The sequence below is a fragment of the Seriola dumerili genome, unplaced genomic scaffold, assembly GCF_002260705.1.
Source record: "Seriola dumerili isolate Sdu_G_001 unplaced genomic scaffold, Sdu_1.0 BDQW01000149.1, whole genome shotgun sequence".
Classification (NCBI taxonomy): Eukaryota; Metazoa; Chordata; class Actinopteri; order Carangiformes; family Carangidae; genus Seriola; species Seriola dumerili.
Genome location: NW_019174404.1, coordinates 3699467 through 3721717, shown reverse-complemented (window position 1 = coordinate 3721717; position 22251 = coordinate 3699467). Strand labels below are relative to the sequence as shown.

The following is a 22251-nucleotide window of genomic DNA, read 5'->3' as shown; positions in this document are numbered from 1 at the left end:
CAGGAAGTCAGATGACTTTACCTTCAGAATAAGACTACAGCTAGTTTTGCTGACATGAAGGCACCAGCTGATTCATAAAAACAGGTGATCGAAAAGTTAAACTATTAAGTTTTTTCTTTTAGTAGCTAATTTTTGCTGCCTCTTCTGTCTTTGTGTTGCCATCTGTTTTCTATTTTTCTTACAATGTGTCTTTTATTTTTGATTTTTCAACGTAAATCACTGGAGCTCCTTAACAAAGCAGTTATGTAATTTGGGATTTTCTTCCAGTTACATCTTCACTTGGACCTGACAAACTAGAGAAAGCGCAGACTCTGATTCTATCAGCTTTAACCATTTTAACAGTTGCTTATCTTATTACAGAAATACACGAAACACACTCCGGTAAAATATATTAATTTAGACTTTAAAAATAAGTAGAGGAAAGGTAAAATATATATGTGTTATCATGTTTGAGCCTAAGTAAATATATGTCAGTATCATGTTTGAACCAGGATCAGAAATGTGATCAGAACTTGTGGCTGTGTGCTCAGAATGAGGCTGCTTTTAAAGTGGTTATAAAGGTGCTTTATGTTTATAATATACTGTTCTAGTTATGTTTGTGTAGTACTAGTGTCATCATCATTAATATCAACTTATTTCATGAAGATTCAGACGGTAAATATGGATATTACTATGATCTACACAGGTAATTTAGGGTTTCTGAACTCTGCTGTTGAACTCCACGTGTTTGTACTGTATTTAATCTATTTATTTAGATAAATAAATTGGGTTGTACAAAACAAGAAAAAACATTTGATAGTAAATTGCCTACGAGCATTGAGAGTCACTGTGTTTGGGGTTTTACTGCTTTACTGAAAGAAGTGACGTGTGCTGACTCTGTGTTTTATTTTGAAAGGCAGGCCGGGATGTCAGGGTGTACTCTGTCTTTAAAGCAGGACACCCTTGGATCTGCGGGGACAGTTGAGCCGGGCTCGTCCACCTCACTGGTCGATGTGTGTGGAAGAACAAACGCCTCTGTGTTTCTGCCTGAGAGACACCTGCGAACGTTTTCCCTGAAGGTAAGTTTAAACGTTTAATTCAGTGTCTAACAGGAAGTGTTTTCACCTAAATACTTCTAGAAATATTGAAATGTGTTTACTTAATGAGCAGCTGGTTTCATGGGACAACTTTACTCAGACTTTAGGATGATAGGAACTATTTTATCATCCCTCAGCATCAGTTATAAACATGAAGCCTCAGCTGTTCATTTTGCCTTTTTTTTGACATTTATTTACCTTTTCCTTGTTGGCCTATTTATAAGTGCAGCACTTTGATTTCATCCCCCTGGCTGTTCACTCTGTGTTGTTTGTTTTCGCTCTGTGTCCCCCTCAGGGAAATGACCTAATATACTTTGCATTGCAAATGTTTTCGTTACGCAACCAAACTGTTGGGAGACAGGTGTAATGTTGCCTCCAAGCAATTAAATCTATCTTTTGGAGGCAGTTTTAGAGGTTATCTTAACATTTAGGTCCCCACCTTCATGAGGTTGAACCCAATCTGAGCTCGGACGCAGGTATTGTATTGCTCGGTCTTGTAAAAGTTTTGCAAACTCTTTCAGTATATTCAGATAATTGTGCATAACATTTCTGTGCAAAATTGTCAAAATACAGCCACAAAGACAAACCTGAGTCAGTTCTGTGTATTATAAAAGCATTATTGTCTTATTTCTGAGAAGACCCAACCTTCATATCACCTGGTTTTCATCCATTTTTGATCCTTAAAATTTAATTGGATGAACTATTCATAAGAGCAACAGTTGGTCAAACTCCCCCTCTCTCTTCTTCTCCGTGTCCCCGGTGTGAACCCCCTCCTGTGTCTCCTCTCTCCTTTTTTAATAGGCAGCAGAGACGGTGCTGCCCTCTTGGAAAAGTGTTTTTACCCTCGGACGAGCTCCGGTCCCCCGCTGAGGATGGAGAAGTACGAGAAGATTGGAAAGATCGGAGAGGGCTCCTACGGCGTCGTCTTCAAGTGCAGAAACAAAGACACGGGGCAGATTGTCGCCATCAAGAAGTTTGTGGAGTCCGAGGACGATCCCATCATCAAAAAGATTGCACTGAGGGAGATCAGGATGCTCAAGGTAACAACCCACACATGCACAATTATTATCCTCAATACACTCCTGTTTATTCTCCGAAAAAAAAAGGAAAAGAAAACAATTGATAGAAATTAAAAACTGCTGATTGTGAAGGAAAAGGTCGAGATTTTTTGATATAGAATTTGGCTTATGTAGTCAACATTATATGAGAGAGAAAAAAATCTAAATTATAAGATGTATTGATGCAGTTCTTGATTTTTCAAATCCTGGTTTTAGTGCTGTGAAATATACAGCCTGCTCTCTGCTGTGCAGGGCAGCAGGAGGCAGACACTGGGCAATAAATTCTGCAGAGGGGAAGCATTTTTGTAGCTGCTGCTGCACAGAGAAACTCTCATTTAAGAGAGGTTTAGAGGGCTGTAATCAAATGAAAGAAAAGCCCTGCAGTATCAGGGCCACTCAGGTACCTTCATTAAAATGTGAAATCTCTGTGAGATGTCTTTTTATAACAGGAAATTAGAAATTCTGCAGCTTTGAAGAACTGAAGAGGCTTTGGCATCAGCTGAACATCATCGTTTCTGTTTTTGTTTTCAGCTCTTTAACTTTAAATTGGCGTCTTAGTTAATTAATCTTAAAGAGCTGAGTGATTAGTTAGTTTTCTGGCCGACAGAGACTTTAAATAAACAACAAAAACAGTGATTGTTTAGTGGCCAAACGTTGATGCTGTTCCATCTCTGTCAAGTTTATCTCACATAAACACTCAAACCTGCTTTTTCTTGTTTTCTTTTATGTTGCGTAATAATAATTCAAAGATGTACTGGTACGATTGTTAGTGGTTTAATTAGTCATGCTGTGGGTGGGAGTGTTAGTGGCCTGCAGGACACCAGGAGCTCATAAATAGGACAGGATGGGGACAGGTTGTCAGGGGCAACAGCATGTTTATTACCAGCTGTTAACAGTTTAGTCTGTTTGATAAAAGCAAACCCCTGATTTTACCGTCCTCTGAGCAGCGAGATTTACTGGTTTACTAAAATAAGTTGAACTGGTTTCGTGTGTGTTGCTGCCTCTCCCTGATAATGTGCGTGATTCACAAAAGAACCCGCGGGTGCTAAGATGTCTTTCCCTTCTTGTATCTGCGCAGCAACTGAAACACGCCAACCTGGTAAATCTGATCGAGGTTTTTCGACGTAAACGGAAACTTCACCTGGTGTTTGAGTACTGCGACCACACAGTCCTGAACGAGCTGGACCGACATCCCAGAGGGTGAGTGACTCACTCTGGTTACCTCTCTGACGACACAGGGATAGATCCACTTAGTTAGTTTACTGACTTTATTGACTCTAACATTACAATATAAAATGTATGAAACACAATTTTTGCTAGTATAAAAATATACCAGGCCCAAACAACACTATAGTTTACTCACTGCATAAATGAAATGGTCACATTCCAACACTTTCATGCAAGTTTACACCATAACTAAGACTTTCCCTTCTGTGCCTGTACAGAGTGAATTAAGATATTTGAGTTTTGCTCAACTCTAATAATAATTCAGTTTATCTTTATTTTCTTCTGTGACTTTCAGCTGAATCATAAGAAAAAGATAAAACACACAAATGTCTAAATGAATGCTCCAAGCACAAGTTATATTATATATATTATATTCAAGTCTGTGAGAACTACAAGGTCCATTTAGTAGCTGTTGTGGCGCTTTCAATCGTATCTCATGGCCTTCCTCGGTTGACAGTTCGCTCAGTCTTCGCGGAACTTGAAGACGTTCAAGTTTCCGGTTGTATTGAGCATTTTTAAGGAACCGTTTGCATAAAGACGCTACCTGCTGAAGATCATGCGATACAAGCGAAAGCTCCAGAACGGCTGCTAAATGGATGCGGTGGTGAGATTGTGTTGTCAGCTGCTGTTTCCAAGACGAAGAAACAACTGTCAATCTCAAAAAAGTGGCGAAATCTCAAGGTTTTATATTTTGTGATGTTCAAAAACAAAAAATACAAAAAGAAACAAAAAAACAGCAGCAAATAACAGATAAAGTTTATATTGACATTGTAAAATATCCTTATCCGTGTGTGAAGTTCATTCCCAGCTGTAGAAACTTGTATCAGTAATGCAATCAAAAGAAAACACGTCTGTTGAAGGACTTTATTTGGGTCTGAATGATGTGAAAGGAGCACACAGCTGACTGCTCCGTGTACTGTACGGACTTTCACTCTGACACACTGAGAAACTCGGAGCATTAATCTGAGTTCGGTTGCGTTTCATTAAACAAACTGCTGTGTGCTTTCTATTATCTCTGCATTACATACGTACCACACTGTACCCCGCGCTTTGTCCGCCTCTGATGGGCACAAGGCCCGTCTCCCGGGAGGCTGACCTGCCCACTGTGGAATGTTTACAGTGATGCTGTCCCAGAATGCTTTGCATTTGTCGAGGAGCTGTCGGGACTCTTTAGGCTCGGCCACATTTTATATGGAGTGTTTTCGCTGTCTGGTTTCCCCCCTCTGGTCCTGGCCTGCAGCCCCCTGGACGCAGAGGGTTCAAAAGAAGAGAAAACAGAGTGGGGAGAAGGGGCGGAGATTGTTATTAATTGCCAGTCACAAGGCTCGATTTAGCCATTTCCCCGGCAACACTGATAGATGATGGTCCCTGAACCAACAAAGCCTCAGTGTTGAGCATCGGGACTCACAATGGAAACGAACTGTTCACCGTCGTCTGAGGGAGAAGAGGTGTCGGGAAAAAACAGAGCTGCGGAGAGGAAAGCTAGAGAGCGACAGAAAACGAAGAACAAGAACAGAGTTATCCATCTGTCCATGCTTCTTTTATTGGGTTGTGTTAAACCAGTTTTTGTTCCAGATTCCTGGTCCCCAAACAAACTTAGTTCTGCAGCAACTAATTAGTTGAATTTTTAGCCATTAGCAGTGTGGCTCAGGGATCATTGGTCTGTTTCTCGATCCACCACTTTGAAATATCTCAACAACTGCTGGATTCACTGCCATGAAACGTTCTACAGACATTCGAGTTCCCCAGAGGATCAATTTTACTGACTGACTAACTTTGGTTGATCCCCTGACGTCTCCTGTGGCGCCATCACGAGGTCGACATTTTTTTGGTTTTGAAGTGAAACACATTGACGACTATCAGATGGATTGCTGTGAAATTCGGTGCAGATATTCATGTCCCCATCAGGATGAACTGTAGTAACCTTGGTGATTGATCACACACGTCTCATCGTCGTCTTGTTAAATGTTTCGATTACTAAGAGGCAGCACAAAAGTCACTGTTATGACAATGAATACAAACAACAAACAGACAAAGAGAGCTGTCACTCACCATAAGAATATACACAATATCCCACCCACATATGACAAATTCACCAGCATTGATCAGCTCTGATGTTTCCGGGTCCTTCTGTACGTTGTTCAAAGAAAAAGTTGCAGCATTTAAAAAAAAAAAAAAAAAACCCCTTTCACTGTGTCCTGACTCACGAGACCAACATCACGAGAACACAGGCCGCTTTGGTTTTGACTTCTGCGTGTGCACACGGAGAAAGGAGGAAGCAGTCTGAGGATGAGTCTGTGAACATATGGCGATGAGCAGGAGAGTAACGGAGTGCAGCGCTGCACAGTGACGCACAGACTCTCTCGGTCACTTCACCATGATCCACTGAAGATAAAACATCTGCAGCTGCGAGATGTTTCCTTGTCTTGACGGGATTTACTCCTGAAGAACAAACTTATTTGATGTTTTTATTTTGTCTCCAAACTCGTCCCTGACTTAGATCTACTCACTTCTGTCTAACGGGTATAAAAACAGACAAGGAAAGATATTTACACTTTGTACTGATATAAAACAAAGAAAAAGTAATTAAACTATCAATATAATATCAACAGATGTTTGGCTTTTTTCCTTAAAGGACTAAAATCTAGTTGTTTAAATCAAAGTTTGACTTAATCTACTGGAAATTTTCAACCACATTTCATGGGCTTCTTCAGCTGATGGAGTTTTGCTCAGTTTTCATGAACTATGTTTCAACTACTATTTCCAGAGTCAGTAATTGAACCTTATTGATTTCTGTTGATCAGCTGGAACTGATCGATCAGCCCTAACATATTGATTTGTGTTTGTCTCCCAGAGTCCCCGAGCACCTTGTGAAAAGTATCACCTGGCAGACGCTCCAAGCCGTCAACTTCTGTCACAAACAGAACGTAAGTGGCTCGGTCTCTTCTCCTACCTGCCTCTCAGTGCAGGACACAGCGGGTTTTACAGCTGTCTGTCCGACCCTCTCCTCGGCTTGTTTTTGAATTCCTCAGGTCTCCTCCCTCCTCCGGCTCCCAACAAGCCTCCTGCTTTATGGCTCTTTTTTTTTAACAAGAATTCCTTCCTTTGGCTGACCGACAGTTAATGTATCACCTAGACACAACAAACGCAACAAGGGCCTCTATTTAACAGGGTGGCATGAAATCCAGAAAGAACTCTCTCTCTCTTCTCTCTCTTCCTTTTTTTTTTTTTACTGTTTCTCACACAGGCCCTTTATCCTCAACGTCTCACCGCCACAACCATCTGAACGTTACTGAGCTTTCGGGCCTGTTTCCAAGTTCATACAGTGATTAAATGTGAGCGTTTGTGTCCCTGCAGTGCATCCACAGAGACGTCAAGCCGGAGAATATCCTCATCACCAAACACCAAGTCATCAAACTCTGTGACTTTGGCTTTGCCAGGATTCTCAGTAAGTTTTTGTCAACGCGAGTGACGATGCCACCTGGTGGACACAGCTCTGCTTGAATGTTTTTTAGTTTATGGAGTTTATGGCTCCGGCGTGTTTCAGATATGCAGCTCAGGTTTCTACTGAAAGAGAACAGTCAATTTTTTTTAAAAATGTACTTTAATTTTTTAAAGCCTCAAGATCAGAGTTAGTTGTTTGTCTGGTTGGAGAAGCCTCAGTCACATATGGTTGTTTTGAAACCTTCATTATATAACAGACACTGAGCTACACTGACTGAAATACTTAATAACATTTTGTTAGGTTCATCTTCTACTAACTATTTTTACTAAAGTAAAACAAGTGGTTGATTGATTGAGTAAAAGATATATTGTTAGCCAGGTCTCATCCCTCGTGTCACGTGTTTCTGCCTCTGTGTTGTGCCGATCAGCTGGTCCTTGTGACTACTACACAGACTACGTGGCCACTCGCTGGTATCGGGCCCCTGAGCTGCTGGTGGGAGACACTCAGTACGGCCCTCCGGTGGACGTGTGGGCCATCGGCTGTGTGTTCGCTGAGCTGATGTCAGGGATCCCTCTGTGGCCCGGGAAGTCCGACATGGACCAGCTGTACCTGATCAGAAAGACTCTGGGTAAGATCAGTCAGCTGCTGCTGGTCTCTTACAGTCTGGGAAACACGTGTGCAGTCCAACTGAGTGAGAAATAGTTTCCTTTTTACAGTAAAACTACTTGTTTTCTGTAATGATTTCTGTGAGGATGATTAATGGAGTTTTTTCCACAGAACTATATCGTGATGAAATGATGATTCGGACCAATCTGACAATATTTACATTAAAGAGCAAATTCAAATCAAATCGTTCACAAAATTTGTTGCTGAAACAAAACAGAAAGTGCACTACAATGTGAGGAACATTATTACCAACCGCATAGAATTTGATTTGAGTGTAACACATGTCTAAATCTATTTATTAGGATTATCAGGATATTGATTATGAAGATGAGTCCATCTGTTATTAATAGTCTTTGTTTTCACAAGTGAGAATTAAAAAGGCAAAACAAAGAAAAAAACATGTTTCTAAGTTGGAAATGTTTAGCAGGACTGGATGAAATCTCAATGCCAAGCTTCTTATTCATATCCTGAAAAAAAATCAAATACACTTCAAGGAATAATTTTGACTTTGAGTTCAGGCTAAAACAACAACCACAACAACAACGACTCGTACTGATCGACTCAAACTGTGTGTTATGTTAATTTGTCCTCTGCAGGAGACCTGATCCCTCGACATCAGCAGGTTTTCAGCAACAACCAGTTCTTCAGCGGAGTTTCCATCCCGGAGCCACTAGAGATGGTGAGACACACCACCCACTCCCTGTGGATGTGCTCCGTCTGCCTCCATCACACGAGTGGATGTTGTTGCTTTTTAATCTACATCAGCTGTATACAGAGACTGTCATTCTTCTCTGTAAATGTGGTATTCAGTTGAGTGACTTTTTCCTGGCACAAAAAGGTTAAATAATGTAAATTTAAACAGGAAGCAGTGAAGTCTGAGAAGTCACATTGAATTAATGTTAAGTGTCTGTCGTTTTGTTTCCGTAGGAACCTTTGGAGCAGAAATATCCGAACCTCTCGCATCAAGCTCTGAGTCTCATGAAGGTAAAGATGTCGTCTTTAACCTCACAGCAAAATAAAAATCAAATGCACATCTAACGTAATACACACGAGCTACACAAGCTGAAAAGGTTTGGATTTTAATCTGGATAAATTCCCCTTTTCCCAACATCGTTTACTGTTCGAAGATAGATATATGTGTGTGTCAGAAAAAGTAAAGGAAAACACTAGATCTCATAAAACAGACCCGCTCCGTCACCTGTCACCTGTCTCCTGTCGATGGTTCAGGGTTGTCTGAGGATGGACCCGTCTGAGCGGCTGACCTGCGAGCAGCTCCTCCAGCATCCGTACTTCGACAGCCTGCGGGAAAAAAGCCTGTCTCGAGAGCAGGACCGCTCCGTCAACAAGAGGACGCGCTTACCTCGCAAACACCTTCCCCCTGGGGTGAGCAGCCGTGTGTGTGAAGAATGATGACTGGACTTACAACACTGATCAGCTGACACATTTAGGGCTAACGTCAGTCAGTGGTGCCAACTAATCCATCATCTGTCAAATCTGCTAGAAAATTTGTATTAACTTTGAGAGAAATTCTGGGGTGAACAGTGGAGGAATATGTAGATTATGTGAGTAACAAAGAAAAACAAAACATTGACCCACGAACAAACTGTCAGGTCAAAGGAAACTTCTCTGTCCTGTTGGACTTTGTTGGTTTTTATATTTCCCAGATATCCTTTCACATTCGATTAGGGAATAGTGTCTCACTTTATTAACAGATTATCTTGACAGTTCGTCAAATAGAAGTAGAATAAAAGAAAAGGAAAAAGGAGAGATGTTGCTCAAAGGACTCGAGGACACTGTGCTGGTGAAAAATCTCTGAGTGAAACTGCAGCGTTTATGTATTGATACCTTCTCTGTTGCGTATTTGAAATGCATGCAATCCCTACTCAACCCAGCAGGTGGACAGGAACATAACATTTCTGCATTGCTGTTATTTTTTTTTTTAAATATCTTGTTAGTTTTATCTTTCTGAGATGATGTGTCGCTGTAGAAGAAACTAAACCACTGGGAAACACCATGAAAGAATGTATGAAACGACTCGGACAGCAAAGTTTACATTATTCACTATTATATTTTCTATATTTGCCAGCCACATACTCAAACTGTATTTAATTTCACAACTAGAGGGATCAGTAAAGTAGCTGTTTTTTAGTAAAAATCATATTCATTCATAATTGTCCCTTAAATTTAATTGTATTATTTCTCCACCATCCAGTATTTGCCACAGCTGACCGGCAGCAGCATCTTCCCAGCTCTGGACAATAAGAAGTACTACAACAACCTGCGCAAGTTCAACTATCACCTACCGAACATCTAAACACACTGATCTGAATCTGACCCTGAACACATCACCGTCAAGCATCAACGTTTTCTGGAAAAAACCTCAGGAAACGCAGCAGACTCTGGCAGCACCTTTATTTCCTCAAAGCCTTCGAGAGGATCCAACCACTTTTTAAAATGTTCCGTTTTTCCACGTGAGGTGTGTCGGGTGTGTCTTGATACCGATGTGAGTCTATGCACTATTCCCAACATATGGACTCGGGACATGTTGGTTTATGTACGTTGCCTACATTTCAAGCTGATTGGGTTGTGTTTTTGTGTAGCTGTGTAAAGACGAGGAGCGACGTGTTGCTCCGCTCGTAGTCGCCCAGTGGACTGAAGGTAAAACTACGACGTACGTACTGCCTTGCCTGGTTTGCCAAATGTATTTTTTTTTAATATATATATATATAATGACGGACTCTGTAAGAGTGACATGTTTTGGTAGTGAGTTTTATGATTGGTTCTAAGTTATAACGTAGGACACAAACTTTGACTTTTTTTTTTGTCACAGATAACGACTCATGAGCATTTCTGATAATATTTATTGACGTCAGGAGTGAATACAGTCGTAAACATTCCCTTAAACCACTTTTCACACGCATTTAGCAGCGACAGTACGACGCTGTACTCGTTATCTCTGGAACTTTGGTGCTATGGATGTTCTCAGCCATCTGTCTGTCCTCATATTGTACAAATGCCAAATTAATCTAAAGAGAAATGATTTAAAAGATTATTGAATCCTTGATTCCTCAGCATTTTCTCAAATTCTTTCTCTCTGTGTACATATGGAGTCACTTTTAATACTTTGAATGTTGACAATATAATAAAGTAAAGAATAGTTCACTCTATTAGAAAAAGAAAAAAAAATGGTGTCAACAATATAAAGTGCTTTAACTTTTCTCTTTGCTGGACTGTTTCTTTAACATTCAATCACACAAGCTTAAACATAAAACATCAACTTAAATATTTCCCATTAACCCAGAACTTGCTTCACACTATCTCCATGAAGAAACACTAAAACATAATGAACGGCATGTAAATTCACCTGGTTGTTCAGAGCCCTGCACGCTACAGTCTTTCCCTCTACATGTTTGGGTCTTTTACTTTGAAAACCTTTACAAGGCATTCATATGTTACAATTACAGCATGCTCTAAGAAGCAGGAAGCTGTCAGTCCAGGTCCAGTGCTATATCCAGACGTGGAAGTGCTGTCTTTAGTCTGTCGGTTGTCATCTGTTTGTCCTTGATTGCCGGCAGATCACTGAGAAACAGATACTCCAGATTCCTGTGTGGAATTAATACTTGATTACTACATCATTCATCTCTTTCTCTCAGCAAAATGAATGAAGCTGATTCATTTTAAACATAACTTTTGTCCTTTGTAAATAAATAAATTGATACAAAAGATTTAAAGTTTACCTCTAACACTCACCTGAGTCTGTGCAGGGCAATGACGCCCTTATCGGTCACGTTTCCACATGACACAACCTCCATCATGTACAAACTCTCCTGCAGATTCTCTATGGAGCTCAGCTTCTCCAGGCAGGTGTCTTCTATGTAGATACACTTGTTGAACTTGATTTCCTCCACATGTGTCAAACCATCTAGAAAAATGACCACAAAAACAGCATTAGCACACATTCTACTGATTTCATTCACATGGGCAAAGAAGAACTTTACACCAAAAATAAATCTGTGTGGACTCTGGCTCTGAAAAACACACAAGTTTGGAGCGCCGCGGCCAACAAGGTCAGAGACGACGCACTATCTGTGGCTGCCCGGTGTAAAACATCCTCGTCACTTGCGTCACTCTTGGATAATCAGACTGGGAGAGGTGCACTTTCACCCTCACCCTTCCTTTCTTGTTAACACAGAGGGGAATCACTTTCAGCTCAGCGGCCGAGGTTAAGCTCACGTTAACATAGTTAATGTAATATTTACACTTTCTGAACATGGCTTTAAACTTTGATTTGAACAGGCTTTTAATAAGGCTCTCGTTAGTCTGTTAATCCAACACTGCGTGATATGTTGTCAACTACTGGATAGATTCCCATGAAATTTTCATTTATGGTCCACAGAGGAACAATTCCAGTGACTTTGGTGATCCCCCTAATTTACACGAGGACAGAAACATAATATTCTTCACACTGTAAGACTGACCCAGGTGATCAAACCCCCTGTACATGATGCAGGATTCAGTAGCGTCAATCGCCTGGATCTTGTGTCTGCCCAGAGGCCCTGTTGGCAGTCCGTTGTAGTCGTGATGCCAGCGATCAGAACCTTGGAACCTCACTTTGGCACCGCATCTCAGCAGCCACTCTGCTGCGGCTCGGTCTGGACCAACAGCTTTGATCCTCTCATAGTCCACCCTGAATAAAGACCAACAAACATTCACAGTACGGTAAACACTGATTACACATAATGTGATGGGTCACGTTTGGTTGGGGCTGACAGGGCAGAGGAGAGGAATGAAGAGGGCAACAGAAGATAAAGTCTACATGGCAACCTGCCCACCAGGTCGCACATTTAACCTGAGCAGAGCAACCACTGTTTGTTTATTTAGTTAAAATACCATTTGTGCTGTTAGCAACTTCAAAATGTAAAGACATCCTTGTTGTTTTCTATTTCAAAACCTTTTAGACTTAAAGTGTATGGTTGTTGCACCACATTTTTAGCAACATAACAAAATGTGGACAAAGTGAAAAACACTTTCTGAATGCACTGTACAGAATATTAGAAACACCTCTATATATAATGTATTTCACTCTAACACCACCTTTAACTATGACCTCAGTGCTAATATACACACGTGTAATTGAATTAGCACCAGTATGACAGAAACTGAACATTACAGGCATCTAAAGCAAACTATATAGCAGAGCTGTTGTATAGGGCTGCATTATATTGAGTGAGTGTACCTAATAAAGTGACCTCTGAGTGTATGTGTGTCCCTCGTTAACATGTCCTTGCTGCGTAGCTATCACACGTATATTGTTAATATCTAGGCTTATTAATGCTGTCTCACTTGTTAAAAATTGCATTGAGCCATCCCCAGAAGTGTCTGCGGCTCCAGTCCCTCTGCTTCGCCGCACACTGCACTGTCTTCGATAAAAGCCTCATTTCTCTGAGCTGCAAAACAAATTTAAAAAACGAATAAGTTCTTTAACTGAATTTATACGGTTAAAAAAAACAGTTGAAGAAACTGCGACACAGTAGAAACAGATTAGAAACTCTCACCTGCCCTCCAACGGACCAGACTGTTTACATTTGGGACGCGTCCATCGCTGCAACCTTTGACATCGTGACGCATAAGCTCCTTCAGTCCCATTGGCTGGACTTGTTTACGTACGTACGTCACTGACGGAGGGGGCGTGGCTACGGGATAGAGTAGCAGAGTGAGGAGCTAGCGGCGGCTGCAGCAACGGGAGGAGGAGGAAACACCAAACACAAAACTCAGGGAAACCTTTCGGGTAGTTGTACAATGAAGAAGCGACTCTGAGGTGTTTTTAAAACGCGGTGACAATGTTCCGGATACTGAGCGACGCGTCTTTTAAGGCTGTTGGAGCAGCGCAGCCGAAACTGCTAAAGGACATTACAAGCAGACAGCTGCACAGGTAAGACTGACATTAGAGGAGGAGGCAGGCTACTACTGACAGTGTGCAGCCAGTGTGGTGTTGTAGTCCAGTTTAATTACATGTGAGGAGTTTGGTGAGGACTCCTTGTTTTAATTTTACTCACTGGCACAGAAAGGAGCAGATAAGCGGGTACCTGCTTGAATATCGTATTACAACTTATAATTACCAAGGACACTCAGGAACAAGAACCAGATTGCACAACATTGCTGCTCTCTGCATAACCTGATCTGCAAAAGTCCCGCCACATTGTTTACGCACACAAAACATTGGTGTCTGTATTGTGCCTCCCCAAATGTGCTTGCTCAATCTGCATTTGAACTTTGAGTTTTTAAACTTTTATTTGTCAGAGCACGTGTTGTCAGATTTACTTTTACCTGCAGAACAACATATTTCTTTGCCAGTGTCCAGCAGTCAGTCACAAATTTTGCATGAAAGCATGTCTGCAGTTTGTCTTTTATATTAGACCTACAGAATCTACATGGCATGCAGCTTATGTTCTGGCTCCCCTCTCCAGCCTGCTTTAAGTAAACACTGAAAAATAATTTTACTTTATTCATTCATTGCAATAAAGTCATCCTTCTGGTTTTGATAAATGACACCAGCAAGAAATCAGAACCCAATTTCATCTCAGATTAAGTTGCCGGATAAAATGTTCTTTAGGTTGAAGTCAGATCAACTACATGTTTTTACAAGTTCTGACAGTCCTGTTCTCCCGCTCTACTTGTCTGAATGCAAATTAAGGAATTAAAGCCCCTCAACCAAAGTTTCTGTAACATTTCAACTTTTTAGCACATTTTCAGTGATAAACCTGAAGTTGCGTAGAGATGATGTTCCAGAGAATGTTTTTCTCCATTGGTTTTATTGCTTCCACCCTGCATTGAGTTTTACTGCTCTCAGCCTGCTTCTAATTTTCAAAAATCAAAACAAGATGTTTGCTCTTCCAAGTGTCCCGTGCCTTCATGAGAGCATTTGATTCAAACTGTTCCCCCAGTCTTGTACATTGTGTTCTTACAGCTCTGTACAAATGCTTCATAATGTGAAAACCCTGTGGTGGATTGTGGAGAAGTTGGATGTACTGGAACTGCTGCTACGTTAAGCCCTCCCACTACATAATAGCCCGTTGTAATTACTGTGGTTTGTAAATGGATTTACTTGTCAGGGAAAAAAAACTTGAGACAGAGCTGGATGTTGTCTTTGAAGTTACAAATGGTCTGTTACCTACAACCCTTGTGTCAGGGGTTTCACAAGTGACCAGTCTCAAAGGTCTATTGGTTGCTCGTACAGTTGGACATTGAACCGCTGACCTAAATATTCTGCTCTCTACCTCCTGCAGTCAGTTGTTTATCAGTTAACCATCTTAAATTTGAACGGTCCCTAACCTCACCTCCTGTCTGTCCCTCAGCGCGTATGACGTGGCCGTGGTGGGTGCCGGCATCGTGGGCTTGGCCACAGCCAGGGAGCTCATTCTGCGACACCCGTCTCTCAGCTTCATCCTACTGGAGAAAGAAAAAGAGCTTGGTGGGTGGAGGCTTGACAGTTGTTGTGAAAGAAGGGAACATGTTCCAAAGAGTAAAATATTTTGTCTGTCAGTAATTAATCCCAGTAACAAAGTGTGGTCCATGAAGGTTTGTAAGATGACAGATTTATTGTTGTGTTGGCTCCGTGCTGCAGCTCACTGGATCTGCCACGTTTCGTCTTTAATTCAAAGATATTGGGTGAACAGCGAAGGTATGTAATCCTGTTATCGTCCTGGACAGAAGCCAACACTGTTCACCCACTGAACTCCATCAAACATGCTCAAACCTGAGACTACCATTTAACCTCATAGTCACTGTTTCATTTTACATCCAGTGTGCTGGCGTACAGAGCCAAAACAACAAAAATGCATCTGTGTTCTCATAATTACACACTGCACTGATTTCTACAATTCTGAAAGCATTAAAAAATATAATTATTATAATATTTATTGTTTATTTTATTACCTAATTTAATGTAATGTGTCCTGCTTGTCTCATTTGGTTGCTCTTTATGGTTTTGACATTTGATTTGTGGCCTTTGAAGTAATAAACCTGAAATATCTCCTGTATGCAGTTTCATATTTACTGTATAAACACGACAGTGGTGCCGTCTTCTATTCTAACTCTCTGCATGAAAGCAAATACGTGTATGAAATTCAAGAATCTAGAAAAACTAGCTGTATTTCTTCCATTAGTCTGTGGGTGTTTGAAGAAGAAGAAAAAACAACCTCCTTTTCTTTCTTCTTTTTGTTCTTCAATTTCTCTGTCGTCTTCTTACTCACCAGCTGCGCACCAGAGTGGGCACAACAGTGGAGTCATTCACAGCGGGATCTACTACACGCCGGGGTCGCTGAAGGCCCGTCTGTGTGTGCGAGGAGCCACTTTAGCCTACGAGTACTGCGAGAAGAAAGGACTCCCTTACAACAGATGTGGAAAGGTCTGCCTCTTGTGTTTTAACCAGATAAGACATAACGCAGCGTGTTTACTGAGGATGATCGGCTCGAGGTGCTCGGCCGACTCAGGGTCACAAGACACAGCTGTACTTTAAATTACCACACGCATGTAATCCAGATGTTGGGGAAAAACTGATTTAGGCATTGCATGAAAAACAAAATCCACACAATGTGATAAAGAAGTTTTTTAAGGATCTAAGGGGGGGGGGGGGGGGGGGGGGGGGGGTGCATGCAACAAGGCCCCCCAGCCAGGAATCGAACCCCAGACCACAGAGTTATGTAATATGCACCTTTACATTTGGGCTACCAGACACGCCATGATAAATGAACCATCTATTAACAGACACTGAAAGTTTGAGAACGTCTGTGACGTGGCATTCGTTTGAATTAAGCCCCTGACTGTTGCTGTCACACTGTCATACAGGTGTAGCAGTTCATATGTGTCTGTTTTGTACTGACACCAAACATAATTCTCTCTATAACATTTTTCTTTTTTAGTAATATCAACATTTTACAAAAACACAAGCAGATGTATGAGAACTTTACCTGAATAAAACACAATCTGAAATCATCACAGTTATGATTTAAATCAGAAACTGTCTGATTAAAGAAAAAAAAAGAAGACAATAAAAGTCTGACTGAGCATTTGATGCCAGAATGAGCTTCTTGACAGCGACATATCAAAGTATTGAGATGTGAACAGGTGCTGTATATTATCTGTCCTGTGGATCATTGCCTTTGTGTCTATCTCAGTATTGATCGCTGTATCTCTGCCTTGTCAGCTCATTGTGGCTGTGGAGCAGGAGGAGATACCCAGACTGAAAGCTCTGTATGAGCGCGGGTTGAAGAACAACGTGCGTGACCTCAGCGTCGTTGACGCCAAGGGAATCCGAGAGCGAGAGCCGTACTGCAGAGTAAGAGGCTTCAAGACGAGGTTTTCATCTACACAAAAGAGCAGATAGCAGTGAAGGCTTACAGTGAGACATGTTTTCAGGGTATAATGGCCTTGGATTCGCCCTACACCGGCATCGTGGACTGGAGGATGGTGGCTCTCAGGTATGGCACAGACTTTGAGGAGGCAGGCGGCGCGGTGGTAACAGAATACGAGGTCAATGACATTTCCATGGTCAAGGAGAGTCCAGCTGGGAGCACTGAAGGTATTAATGTGTCAACAAAGTTATGATTTAAAAAACGAGCTGTAGTTATTTTAAGTCTATAATTATATGAATGGGGTTTTTATTTGTTTCTATTTGCAGGGATGAATTATCCGATCGCAATCCGAGACACAAAGGTAAGACGCGTACAAATAAAAGCATCGCAGTGTTTAGCCTGGTCGCCGTTCTTCTGCATTCTTTGCATTGTATTGTTTTGGCAGGGTAACGAGGTGCGGTGCCGTTATGTCCTGACCTGTGGAGGCCTGTACTCAGACCGCCTGTCGCAGATTTCTGGATGCAGTCGGGAGCCGAGGATCGTCCCCTTCAGAGGAGATTATTTGGTGCTGAAACCAGAGAAACACTACCTGGTCAAAGGAAATATCTACCCTGTAAGTCTTGATCTGCAGATGTTTCTCATCATATTCTACCAGCATGTGATGAGAAATGATGTAAATAATCTCTACTTCCTTAGAGAAATGTTAGGCAATGTCAAACTTTGGCAAAAAATAGATCTTTTTTATTATTTCAATTATGAAGGAATTTTCTGCCTTAAAATCACATAACATGAGATCAGAAGCTGCCACTCTATTTTTTTAATCGGTACATACGGTTGGAAATGCTCAGGGGGAATCCAGGTTTCTCTGGAAATAACATCCACGTGCTGCCATCTGAAAAGGTTGGATATCTTTGTATGTTTCAATCCTTCACTCCCTGTACTTTGATTTCGAGGCAGATCCCTGACAGCTGAAAATAATTTGTCGAAAAATGAGTTGCATTCAAAATATTTTCAGCCCTACTGGGTCACCCAGGGTCAACCTAAATCACCCAGGGTCAACCTAAATCACCCAGTCATATCTTCAACCTAAATCAACCTAGGTTGAAGATATGACCATTAGAAATCCTGTGAGTGCATCAAACCAAACCTGTGACCTCGTGGCAGAAGATTTCACCTGTGGGGATTTATAAAGTATTAGTCCAGAGTTAGTCCTTTCAGTTTTAAGTAAAATTGAAAGCTTGAAAGTATGCTTCCATCTTTTTTGGAAACAGTTTTACTCTTATATGTGCAAAATATCAATGGACCTCCTCTGTTATTGAATGGATCCAATTAAATAATGTCAACATACCTCACTGCTGCTGCTTCATTTTTGTTTTTATGAAACATTTTTGCAGGTTCCTGACCCTCGCTTCCCCTTCCTTGGAGTTCACTTCACCCCTCGGATGGATGGAAGCGTTTGGCTCGGTCCTAATGCCGTCCTCGCCTTCAAGAGGGAGGGTTACAAAGTGTACGACTTCAACGTCAGAGACTTCGCAGATGCGCTTTCGTTCAGGTGCAACATCAAACTTTACCTAAAAGATTATGATGATTATTATAAAGAGAATTTGTCTTAATAACAGCAACATTTACACTATTCTGAAATGATCTGATGACAGTGCAGTTGTGGGTGAATATTTCATTCTTTCTCTGTTGATGCTGCAGGGGCCTTCAGAAGCTGGTGATGAGGAACATAACATATGGGATTGGAGAAATGTACAGGGGCGTTTTCATCGGTGCACAGGTTAAAATCCTGCAGAAGTACATCCCTGAACTCTCACTGAGTGACGTGCTCAGGTAGAGGAATGATACACCACTTAAAGATTCATGTTTATTATAGAAATACAGAGGCATAATATCTGTTTCAAGCTTTTGGTTTTATGTAAAAAGTGTTTCTGTAACCCTGGTTGTTTTCCTGTACAGGGGTCCTGCAGGAGTTCGAGCTCAGGCCCTCGACCGGGACGGAAACCTCGTGGATGACTTTGTTTTTGATGGCGGGGTTGGGGATGTGGGCAGCCGGGTGCTCCACGTGCGTAACGCTCCCTCGCCAGCGGCTACCTCCTCCCTCGCCATCGCTGAGATGGTCGCGGACGAGGTGGAGAGCCGCTTCTCGCTGTAGAGAAAAACAGGAACACCAAAAACGTCAGCTTGAGGTGACCAAGTGAAAAGTAAAAGTGCAATTCTTGAGTCAAGCTGTCACTACGTTAGCATCATCAACATTTTTTATTACAGGTCAAGCCTTAATAAAGGGGTAGAGAAGTGGCACATGTTCAATTTAATTACATTTTTAAGACTGTTTTTACTTAAGTAGTGCTGTTTCAGGTTGTGTAATGTTTACTCCACCACATTTCAAAATAAAATCCATTTTTCTGCACTACATTTGTCTAAAAACAGAGAACATCATGAGTTACTGTCAGTGAAAGCATCAAGCACAGAACAAAGTTTTTAGCTCCGGTGACTTTACCATCAGATTGAAACATTAAAAAAGGAATATAGAAATACACAAACACGTTGTGTTGAAGGTGATATTAACTTTTGTTTTTGGACAATCACCATTTTAAATGAGGGATGTTTAAGAGCATTATTCTTGTATGGAATTTCTTATTTCACTTTTGGTTGTGTTGTGTATTTTCTCAGCAGCTGACTGAGAGCAGCTTGTTTCTGTCGTTTTGAGTGTTGTACAGTCCACTCTAAACGAATGAAGACTTTCAAACATAGTTACTGTAAATCCATTTGGGGAAGTTTTGAGCTGAATTAAATAAATTATATTCTCTTTATTATAAATAACAAATACTTAAAGATGATATTTTCTATTGATCTCTGATTTTACCAATAACTCACATGGGACGTTGGGTATCTGGGTATCATTTTTTAATTGTTCATCTCATTTTAGAAAGAAACTCTCTATGTAACGCACAGTTATAGCTATAGAACGCACATTTTACAAAGACGGGTTGTCCTTACTTCACTTGACAGTTCTGTCTTCCAAAATAATTTTGATATTTAAAAGGCTTTCAAATTATGTCATATTTACATTAAAGCAAACTGAGAAAACTTGGGTGTTTTTCTTTCTATGTTTTTAATGTGTGTTTGTGGGGAGGTGATCTCACGTAATTCTGGTGCAGTTTGTTTTTTGTGGTAGTTTCAGGCGCTTCACATGTTGCTAAAAATATCCAGGTAATGTTCCTATAAAATTGTTCTCCCTCCCTGTTATTTCAGTCCATTTACTGACAAATGAATGTTAATGTATTTTATACCATATATACATATTTTTGAATAACAAATGTACCAATGTTTGCATTAATCTAAGGTACCTTTTAATATAAGGAGAAAAGGAACTAGAAATCAGAAAATAAACAACTTTATTGTGTTCAGTTGTTCTTAATACTTCAAGTGTTGCTGGAAATTTTGACAGTTTTTATTTGAGCAGTTGTTAATTTTTACGCACTTATACAGTTTGTCCACAGGGAGGCGGAATCACTGCAACAAAAATACTGTATAAGCTCCAATGCAAGCACAAAATATACCGAAATTAGATGCTGTTGTTAAACCAGTGCTTCTTTATGTTTGTACTGTCAATGTCTGTGAAATGCCATAAAAAATAAAGTTGCTTTTTTTTTTTTTTTTGCTTAAATGTGGTACAAATCCATTTTTTAATATTTCTGCTGTGTTTTTGTAAACATTGTTCAATTCCAACAGGACTGTGGTTAAGTAAAGGTTGTTTTTTATATGACCCATCTATATTCGTGAAACTTTGAATCTCATGCTCACACTGTGGGTCTTCATTGAAATGAGACAGAAAGTCCAGCCTTGTTTTTTTTTTTCCGTCCAATAAAATGTGAAATTACGCAGCGTGCGTGCCTGACAGCGGACGCGGCGCAGAGAGCGGCAGCAGACAGACAGGCAGCGGAGTTGGTACGAACATCTTCGACTTCACAAACCAAAAACACCTCGACTGCTCTTCAGCTGCTCCGCTACACAGATATGCCTCGGACTGGTCGCTGTTTTCGGGGGGATTAACTTTGGACTTAGCGCCCGATCGCCGCGGAGAAGATGACTAAATGCGAAGTACCCAGCGCAGGAGAAAGTGTGCCTTGTTTGGAGCTGAACGGGTCGTGTGCCACAACATAAAACTCGGAGCGCATCAAGGCCAGCAGCAGCCTGTAGCACTAGTTAGCTGGTCGGCTAACGCTAGCCTGCTAACGTTACAGGTGTTCAGGCAGAAAATCACCAAACGTAACTTGTAGCTGTAGTTAGCTGGCAACAAGCTGAGCTCCCATGTCGTGACTTAAAACTGAACTTAATGTGCCTGTTATAAGCTTTTTAGCAAACGCCAAGTAGCAAGTATAACACTTAGCAACATTGTTATTAGCCATTAGCTTTTTAGTCAGACGCTGTCCCGTGTTTACAGCAGCAGCAGGCTAGCCTTACTAGCCACCAAGCTAGCGAGTTAACTTTATAGCTACATGTGCTTATTTTTCTTTTGTAGCTTATTTTTCGCAGTTTAACCCGACTCAACCCGGGACTCGCGGTGTAGTTTAGCGATACTCTTCACATTTGCAAGCCAGCCAGTTTGACTTTTTTTTCCACCGTGCCTGCCCTGGACTGACCCACCCACAAGGACTATCTATCCGGGGCCGATGCTGACAGTTCAGACCGGATCACGGCAACGCCAGGAGCCGCTACAGCAATGCAGCCCCAGCAGATATACGACTTTTCAAGTGACGAGAACAGTCACAAATGGAGAGGCCTCTTCGTGCAAGCTCTACGAAAGGTAACAGTAGTTTTACTACACTTTCCAACCCCTCATGAGGTCTTAAACCCTCACACTCCCACACATTTGTGCGAGATAGAGAGTACTGGTTTCATCTGTACACCTTACTGACACAGACTTTTGCTTCAAGTTGCCAAAAAAAAAAACCCATAAAGTTTCCATGTTTTCTGTTATTATTATGAGCAATACAAGCAAATTCTCCCATGTAAGCACTTGTAATTGTCCCTGATAAATCGAAGTAATTGCAAGTATTTAATGTTTTGGTGATCACTAATCAATACTGGAGACACTGTTGAAACTGCTATCCTCATCCTCTGACAATTTAGCGTGCCTGTAACGTGTGTATTCATTAAGCCTCACCACAAGTTCCCTATAATAACTTTTTTTCACAGTGTGTTAAAAAAAGTTGATCAATTTTGACCAGGTTTTACAGCAACGTGATCCATTGCTGGTGTTTCATAGTGTTGAGGGCAAACAGCCTATGCTAATAACTTTGCCGGGTGTTGATGTTACATCCAAGTTAAATACTAATACAGATGTCCTTGCAGCTGAAAGGCACTTTCAAACGTCACTTGACATGCATGTATTGCTGCCAACTCCTTTATTTGTTCCTCAT

At 41.1% G+C, this 22251-nt stretch overlaps 4 protein-coding genes across 4 annotated transcripts in view; 3 read left to right on the top strand and 1 right to left on the bottom strand.

Annotated features, from left to right (window-relative positions):
- The first annotated feature begins 973 nt into the window (after positions 1 to 973).
- cdkl1 (cyclin dependent kinase like 1) lies at positions 974 to 10205 on the top strand. The gene is made up of 10 exons (XM_022750278.1): positions 974 to 1058; positions 1878 to 2116; positions 3213 to 3334; positions 6216 to 6288; positions 6719 to 6809; positions 7234 to 7434; positions 8069 to 8151; positions 8400 to 8456; positions 8700 to 8855; positions 9685 to 10205. The coding sequence occupies exons 2-10, from the start codon at positions 1949 to 1951 to the stop codon at positions 9784 to 9786; spliced, it is 1053 nt and encodes a 350-aa protein (XP_022605999.1). The 5' UTR covers positions 974 to 1058; positions 1878 to 1948; the 3' UTR covers positions 9787 to 10205.
- Positions 10206 to 10315: 110 nt separating this feature from the next.
- Positions 10316 to 13104, bottom strand: atp5s (ATP synthase, H+ transporting, mitochondrial Fo complex subunit s (factor B)). The gene is made up of 5 exons (XM_022750279.1): positions 13028 to 13104; positions 12816 to 12919; positions 11951 to 12159; positions 11223 to 11394; positions 10316 to 11075 (listed from the first exon to the last, which is right to left on the bottom strand). Exons 2-5 carry the CDS (start codon positions 12908 to 12910, stop codon positions 10961 to 10963), a joined length of 591 nt encoding a protein of 196 aa, XP_022606000.1. The 5' UTR covers positions 12911 to 12919; positions 13028 to 13104; the 3' UTR covers positions 10316 to 10960.
- An 88-nt stretch (positions 13105 to 13192) lies between these two features.
- l2hgdh (L-2-hydroxyglutarate dehydrogenase) lies at positions 13193 to 20465 on the top strand. Its single transcript, XM_022750578.1, has 10 exons — positions 13193 to 13404; positions 14828 to 14943; positions 15728 to 15879; positions 16678 to 16809; positions 16890 to 17052; positions 17152 to 17186; positions 17271 to 17438; positions 18220 to 18377; positions 18527 to 18658; positions 18785 to 20465. The coding sequence occupies exons 1-10, from the start codon at positions 13313 to 13315 to the stop codon at positions 18978 to 18980; spliced, it is 1344 nt and encodes a 447-aa protein (XP_022606299.1). The 5' UTR covers positions 13193 to 13312; the 3' UTR covers positions 18981 to 20465.
- Positions 20466 to 20753: 288 nt separating this feature from the next.
- sos2 (SOS Ras/Rho guanine nucleotide exchange factor 2) overlaps positions 20754 to 22251 on the top strand; it is a 32366-nt gene continuing 30868 nt past the window's right edge. The window contains exon 1 of the mRNA XM_022750529.1: positions 20754 to 21635. Coding sequence (XP_022606250.1) covers positions 21552 to 21635 — 84 coding nt within the window. The 5' untranslated portion in view covers positions 20754 to 21551. The remainder of the gene's footprint in view (positions 21636 to 22251) is intronic.